At 38.5% G+C, this 8,125-nt stretch overlaps 2 protein-coding genes across 2 annotated transcripts; both read right to left on the reverse strand.

Annotated features, from left to right (window-relative positions):
- Positions 1-1,876: 1,876 nt before the first annotated feature.
- LOC114753929 (pentatricopeptide repeat-containing protein At1g08070, chloroplastic-like) lies at positions 1,877-3,598 on the reverse strand. The gene has a single exon (XM_028942630.1). The coding sequence runs from the start codon at positions 3,596-3,598 to the stop codon at positions 1,877-1,879; it is 1,722 nt and encodes a 573-aa protein (XP_028798463.1).
- Positions 3,599-4,414: 816 nt separating this feature from the next.
- On the reverse strand, positions 4,415-7,634 carry LOC114753928 (probable serine/threonine-protein kinase PBL3). Its single transcript, XM_028942629.1, has 6 exons — positions 7,504-7,634; positions 6,360-6,651; positions 6,142-6,277; positions 5,833-5,969; positions 5,468-5,591; positions 4,415-4,860 (listed from the first exon to the last, which is right to left on the reverse strand). Exons 1-6 carry the CDS (start codon positions 7,593-7,595, stop codon positions 4,415-4,417), a joined length of 1,227 nt encoding a protein of 408 aa, XP_028798462.1. The 5' UTR covers positions 7,596-7,634.
- Positions 7,635-8,125: the final 491 nt, after the last annotated feature.

Consider the following 8,125-nt stretch of genomic DNA (forward strand, 5'->3'; position numbering starts at 1 on the left):
TTTCCAATTAATTTGATAATTTAAACAAGCCTGTTCATCTTGCAGGAAGAGTAATTCAAGCTGAGTGGAGGAGGTGATTTGAGAACTGAGTTTCATGAGTTTAACTTCAGGAGGCTGAGACTCATGCAGAGTTGGATTTATCTGTAATAACTTGTTGGACTACTTAGGACTATCGTGGGAAGGATGTGTTTGACCGGGTTCTTTCCTCTTTTGCTGCATTTTGGGCGTCGAGGGTGATTTGTACATTATAGGTTTTATGTTTTGCATGCTGCAACTATACCTAACTTTGAATTCTTGCGTTTTGCATGATTTCTTTTCGCTGTCCATATTGTAATTTTCTTCCCAAGTTTGTATGGTGATTAACTTGTACCTTTGTTTATGCTACTAAAGACATTGTTTGTGCATGAGAATAAGCTTGCTAATCTTATTTATAGCTTGGATGTTTTTCCCCTTTTATAGGGCAGCTAGTAACATGGATATTTTAAAGATCCCTTCAAAATTACGGCGAGCCCTTCCTCTGTGGGGTTTTGCGCATCTTGGTGTGTTTAGACATTATGGAGTCTATTAATGGATGATGAGATCGGCAAACTTGATTGTAAATGTTTGGCCCTGAATATTAGATGGCACCAAATTACTATTGATGTTTCGGTTAAATGAGGATGTGTCGGCCTGGTTAATGTGGCTTGGGATCGGAAGGTGAACTGATTGATGAGGATTCCCCACTAATGGTACAAATTTCGGCATAAAGAGTGCTTCAATAAATATTTACGTATTATTATTTACTGACAAAAAAAAAATTTCTTATCGCACCCTGCAAGATTCAAAGCCACATTCTTGTGAGTACAAGTGTTATTTTTCAGCAACTGAAACATTTTTTTAAATGCTAATAAGAAAGTTTAATCACTTGTCATTGACTTTGGACTCTGTATGAAAAAGAACTTTATTTCGAGAAATAAAGTTTATTTATGATCTTTATACCTCAAAATGAATTAGTTTAACTGTTGGTGAAGGCATATCCTTGGCACATCTAAAGAAAGGTCTAGGCTTCATATGCAGAAATTAAATAGATGGGGTCTGGATTCTTGTTCCGTATTTTTCTTAATTTAATTGTCACATGTAACAAAAATAATAAATGCATATTTTTGCAAGAGAGAGAGAAAATTAAAATTAAGATAGCAAATACGAGTTTCTGAACAAATCAACAAGTCGATTTGGATGACAACTCCCTTAAAAATTAAAATAAGAAGCCTATTTTGAAATCATTTAAAATTTTAAAAAAAATCCTAAATAAATCTCATGTTTACACATTCTTGTTATTTTGCCTTCAACTCACTTTTTTGAAGTTGTCATTTAATAGATCTTTGAAAGATGCATCAAAATGAGCAAGTCATATGCTCAAGATGATCTAGTACCCCATATATTTAAAGTACTAAAATTTTAAAATTTCCAGGGAAAAAAAGTCAGAAGTTCAGGCATCCGTACATCAATCCATGTGTCATACAAAATTAACAAGAAAGTAGAAACTACAATATTTAAAAGCCATGAATACTAAATAATATGACTGACCTTAGATTATGTGCAAAGCATAAATTCATTATGACCAATTTTTTCTCGAATAAAAAATAACTTGTCAAAATTTATGGTATTAAACTAATGGTAAAACCCAAACTAGCCTAATACATTTGTAAATGTGAAATAGAGTTATGAAAGCTAACCAACCTCTCAAATTGTATGCACTATTCAGTATCCACAGCTTCCCGGGGAAGTGAAAGACATGGAGTCCCTCGCAGAGTAGTTTGTACTGTGTTATGAGCTTAGCCGCCTATATTTCGCCAGAAAAACACACAGAAATAAATTCTACTATGTTGTGTTGTAGTTATAGAGCATGATCTATTTCGACCAAACTACTGCCTGAATCCTGCTTCTTTAGACCCATAATCTTCATTTCTCCCCTTAGTTCTTGCGTAAGACCCCATCCTTCCATGGCTGCGTGAAAATTAGACAGCAGTACATAATCCTCAATACTTTTAGGCGCAGCTTCATGTAAAATCTTTGCGACACGATGTGTTAATTCTATGTTACTTTGTCTTTGACATGCTCCAAGCAACATTCGCCACACTACGGTATCTGGTTTTAATGGCATTGCCTCAGCAAAGTCTAATGCCTCTTTCACTAGCCCCGCCCTGCAAAGAAGATCCACAATACTTCCATAGTGCTCCATCCATGGCTCTATATGATAGTCATTGATCATTGATTCAAAACATTTCAATCCCTCATCCACTAAACCTGCATGGCTACAAGCAGATAAGATGCTGAGGAAGATGACCCCATCTGGTTTAAAACCTTCTCTTTGCATCTGACAGAATCGGACTAGTGCCAACATGCCGTGGCCATGCCTTGCTAACCCATTGATGATTGTAGTCCAAGAGACTAGAGTTTTCCGCATCATCCCATCAAAAATTTGGCAAGCCTTCTTCATATTACCACATTTGGCATGCATATCCATTAAAGCATTTGCAATAGAGTGATTCTCTTTATTGATAATGTTCTTCTCTAGGTAGGCTTCGATATGTCGTCCAAGTTCAAAGCGTCCCAACTTGGAGCACATTGATATTAACTCTAACACGATAACCTCATCTGGTCTCATGTTTTCAGATTCCATCTTGGTGAACAAATTCAATGCGTCATGTGGACAGTTGTTATCAACATAGCCCTTGATCATTGATGTCCATGAAACCACATTTCTTGAAGGCATCAATTGGAAGATGAGGAGGGCTTTTGAGAGATCCCCACAATTGGAATACATTCCAATCAAGGCATTGTTGAGAAAAATATCACAATGGCGGAGCTTTCTGATCACATAACAATGTACTGCTCTGCCTTCTTTCAATGCTTTCATCGAAGAGCAAGAAGAAAGAACACTTGCTGCAGTCACCTCATTAGGCCGAATACTATTAATGACCATACTGCGCAAACCTTGAAGTGCTTTCAAGGGGAACCGCTTCTGAGCATATAAAGCAATAAGGGAGTTCCACATAACCAAATCTCTTTGGGGCATTTCATCGAACATTTGTTCCGCGTGAGAAATCCTATCGTACGACGCATAAATTTGCATGATGGCAGTTCGGATTATAAGCTCGTGCGAGAATCCCAGTTTGTAAACTTGAGCGTGCAACTGTTCCCCTTGAATTATGTTAATCTCGCACGCTTTGATTGCAAATAGAACGGTGTAACTATCAACCCTCAGGGCTCTTCTTCTTACGAGGGAATAAACTGAAAAGGCTTCTTCGGGTTTATTTGCCTCCAAATAACCTCTGGCGATCGTGTTCCAAGTGTAAGTATCAAGACCTTGAATACGATCAGCGATTGCACGGGCTATAGGAGTTGTGCCAGGAAGGGGGCTCAAGGCCGAAGAAGCAACAAGTTTGCTTGCTATAGAGGGCTTTCGAATGAGACCTGAAATGATTGAAAGGGCATGAATTTGATTGAGTTGCCGCTTCCCTTTGCATCTTTCCAAGAGGAAAAATAAGCTTTCGTAATATGGGAATTGAGTGATTCGAGCGGGAATGCTTCGACTTGAAACTGATTTTCCTGACATCTACGCATGTACAGCTGTAAAAGAATTGTACGATAAACTCTATCTGTAGTTGTCTTTGTGTTGAGGATAGGGGAGCATAATATCATCACCTGATGAGCACCAAACCGAGACTCGTGTTTAGATTACTCTAGTATTAAGCGATGAGATGTTTTGCTTCTGACTTCTGAGAAGTGAGAAGTGAGAACAGAATAAACGTTAAACATTAAATTGAAGGAATTGATATGGTTAATTTCTCGTGCACTTAAAAGAAAGACAAAGGTACCGGGACCTTATAACTCTAATACCAAACGTTCGCCTTGAGTTTTTCTTAGACGTAAGATTGTAAGGTCGAACAAGATATAATGGGAGCGTAAGTTTCGACCCAAAAAAGGGCAAAGTGAAAAAAAAAAAAAATCTTAAAATCTTGACTAGCTAACTGTTTATTTTAATAATTAAGTAAAAACACCTTATATCCAAAATAGTTATTGACATCCAAGATAATTCGACATCATCTGAAATGTAATAACCTTCTCTTAGCGTACCAGAACCTCTTGGTTTAATGGCGTTCCACACAGGAAAGAAACTGAATTTCTTGTCATTGCACAATTACGACTGGCGATTGTTACAGCAATGCAGAAACTGAAACCTAGTCCTAATTGATATGATGACGCATCTTGACGGTCATGATGATATCGCCAAGATCAAATCTTGAATCTACAAGTGAAATGGTAAACTCAAAAGTCAAAACTCCCGCACGGGACTATCAGCTAAGACGAGCCTACAGAAAGGGATGTACTTTGACACGCCCATTTGAAGGGAAAACACACCCCTCTTGTATCACCCCCTTTGGGATCTCATAGATGGCAATGGAGATATCACAGTGCCGCCACTTGGGTGACTAGATGACTTGCTCTCTGTTAAGCTATGAACATCTCCCAAAGGGCACCCTGCAGAAGAAGGGGCCGACCTCCGGCTCTGTCCAGCCGGAAGCTGTTCTAATGTCGCCACAACCTCAGACATCTGGGGTCTGATTTTGGCCTCACTGACACATTGTAATGCAAGGATTGCAGCTGCATAAGCAGCTCTCTGTGGGTACTGGCCTTCTAACTTGGTGTCCATAATCCTGAATAGCTTTCTCTTATCTCCCAAAAAGGACGATTTTGCCCATTCTACCAGATTTTGTTCCGCTCTAGATTTTGTTTTGTCAATGACACAACGCCCTGATAGCAGCTCCAAAAGCACAACCCCGAAGCTATAAACATCACACCTTGCTGTTAGCCGACCTGCTCAATGTTTAATTTGGCATCAGATGCAAGGAAAAGCATAGCCCTGCTTTGACATCCTTGTGAGGATGACGTTTATGAACCAGAGGTCAGGTGAGAGAGACTAGATTTTCTCGTTTGGAGTGGTAATATAATAACGATTGATGGATATGAAACTGCATCTCATCATTTATGAGCTGAAAATGTTACAGAAGCCACTTGATAAATGCTAATGTAAAACTGAAACAATCACTTCAGCAAGGGTTACGACCAGACAACCAGATTATTAATATAGGAACAAAGTTAGATGAGACAAATCAAACTAGAGACTAAAGAGATAGAAACCATTATAAGAACAGAAATTGACACATGTTCTCAATGTCTATGTAATAGAGACATTAATATGTAGACGGAAAATATCGAAGTTTAGATGCTGATCTTTAAGTCAGCTGATATGTCATTTCCAATTCGAGCTTTGAAAAATTTATCTCATTGCCAAGTTCAAACAAAGCTACGAGTGATATCCACAAAAGCATCAATTTAGAATTTCTGCTCGTAAACATTGGCAAAAGAACCTGAAAGATTTGTACCGACAAGCTTGACAATACAAATCATGCAAAAATCATACCAGTAGCAATATATTCAGGAGCAGCATAGCCGTGAGTACCCATAACTTGAGTTGAAACATGAGAACGATCACCAGTTGGTCCCGCTTTAGCCAGCCCAAAGTCCGATAGTTTAGCATTGAATTCCTGCGTTTGTCGACGACCCATATTCAATGCATTATAAAAGGAAGTTGGCTTTGTCCCTAATATCCTTCCTTCTAAGTTATTTTCTTTTATTTTCTTCTTCTTCTTTTTTTTTTTTTTGGAAAAATTTTTGCTAACTGTATTTCCCCCATTATAGATGCAGGAGGGTTATGGCAATCCCTTCATGTTTTACAAGCACCTTTCACCAAATACCACAATACGAAAGCATGCTTAGAAAACCTACCGAATCTAATAATACATTTGAAGCCTTAAAATCACGGTAGATAACTTGTGGATTGGAGTCATGTAGAAAGGCGAGACCACGAGCAGCACCAATTGCAACTTTGATCCTTGTTGGCCATGAAAGTGACTGGGAGCCCCCTGCAAGCAGAAGTTTCGGAGGTGGTGAACGCAAAATTTTGTGCCAACTTGGGTACCAGATAAAAGGCAATTTCTAAGATAATTGGTAGTTTAAAAATACAAATTTATCCGAAGTACAGCCAGTTAAGAAGTTTATTAATCTCTCAAAATTGTTCTGCAGGCATCCACATACTGTAAAATAGATGGTTCTCCAAGCTGCCTTTGGGCATGTACTCATATACCAGAAGTCGTTTGTCTCCATCTAGGCAGTATCCAATAAGTTTGACAAGATTTGGATGATGAAGTTGGCCAAGATAATTGACTTCAGACTGTGAATGAAGAAATTTATGGTAAGCATACAATATTTCAAGGAAAAGCAGCTGAAATTAAGTGTTAAGAAAAAGTACCTACCAACCACTCCTTATGCCCTTGAAAACCTTCAGGTTTCAACTTCTTCACGGCCACAACCATCCCAGATCCAGGCTTAGTAGCACTAAGGGATTGCTCATCAATCCACCCCTTGTGGACATCACCAAAGCCCCCTTGTCCTATTAGACTATCGGGACCAAAGTTTCTAGTAGCATTCCTAAGTTCATTAAATGTGAAGGCCTTCAAATTTAGTGAGGAAAGTATATCACCTTCAGATCTTTGGGCACTGAGAATCTGAGATTTATCTTCGTTGTTGTATTCAACCACTGATTGACTTGTACCGGAATGGGCGCTTTTACCGGGAACTTTTGAAGCATCTGCAAAATATTTTTCATTTAAATAAAAGAAGAAATTTTGTCGAGAGAAAGAGAAAAGCATGATATAAGGGCATGCATAAGAAATTATAAGAGTAAGAATAAGTAGGGAAAATAATATTCATCAGTGTCAGAAGAAGACTCATAGAAGTTTCAGTAGCTTGTGCTATCTCAGTTGAAGTTGTCTTTTCCATACCAAATTTCATCATAGAGACAAGCAAACAATCAGTCAACTGACTTGTTTATTGCAGTGAAGAAGGAGTGATTGATGGAGATGGTATTGATTCCAAAACCTCCAGAAAATTAAATCTTTAAAAATGCATTTGACAGAGCCATGTCCCAAATAATACTAATAACAATGATAATAACTACCGAGAACTTTGGAAAGAGCCACGTCCCAAATAACCAGCTTACAAGAATGGAGAGAACCAGGACACTATAAAAGCCTATATCAAAATCTCATACTTTCCATGCGAGAGTCAAGTAAGATACATTCATCATCACGATGGCATTTGTTTTTTCAATAGTCAGCCACATAATGCAAGAAACAGGGCACAAAAATGCAACTTTGGAAAAATAACAAAAGCAAAGTAGCCAGCAGGAAGAGGGAGCACTCTAAAGCAACATTAAGAAAAATAACAAGATTGGAAGAAAATTTATATTACTCAACACGAACTGGAAATAAGACAGCGATAGAATTAGGATCAGGACCATTCCCGTTTTCCGCACCAAAACTCAGCTTGAGAAGACGAATGCATTATAAGGCATTACCTTTATAATGCATGCATATAAAGAGGAGGGGAAAAAAAGACCCAGAAGAGATTGTTGAAACAGATGTACCACTAGTTTGATGAGAGCTGCGAGTGTAATCAACCTTGAGACGAGACCCGAAGCAATTTCCCATGAGACGAAAGAACCCACAAGAAATCCGCAGAAATATTCAATCCAGCTTCAATGTATCAAGCTTATTCTGTTGTCACTCTCAGAAATCTATTTATTTTAGGCTGGCATTCCCTGCATTCTGTCCTTCTCCCCCAATGCTCCAAGAGAAGAACAAGAAGGCAGAGATGACGGGAATACGGTTCTTTTGCGAATATATTATTTGTTAGGACATTTGAAATTTCAGATAAAGACGCCAAATGGGCAGAGAGAGAAGTTTCGATCGTCTCGTACGCGACAAACGAGAGGCCAGTGTCCACAGACATCCTCGATGGTCGATCGAGAGGAGGGAGAATAAACGCGATTCACTCTATGACCTAAATGCCCATCCTATATTACCATAATTACAGGCATTTCAGTGTTAATTATGGAGCACGTGGAGGACAGATGATGGAATTAACGTAAACAAAACGGTTGTTGTTGTAACGCTTCTTCGTTGCACGATGTGCATGCATGTTTCCCAAGGCACTGTAATTGAGATTCTGAAATCCTTCT

The sequence above is a fragment of the Neltuma alba genome, unplaced genomic scaffold (assembly GCF_004799145.2).
Source record: "Neltuma alba isolate B1F8T4 unplaced genomic scaffold, ASM479914v2 tig00008303_pilon, whole genome shotgun sequence".
NCBI lineage: Eukaryota > Viridiplantae > Streptophyta > Magnoliopsida > Fabales > Fabaceae > Neltuma > Neltuma alba.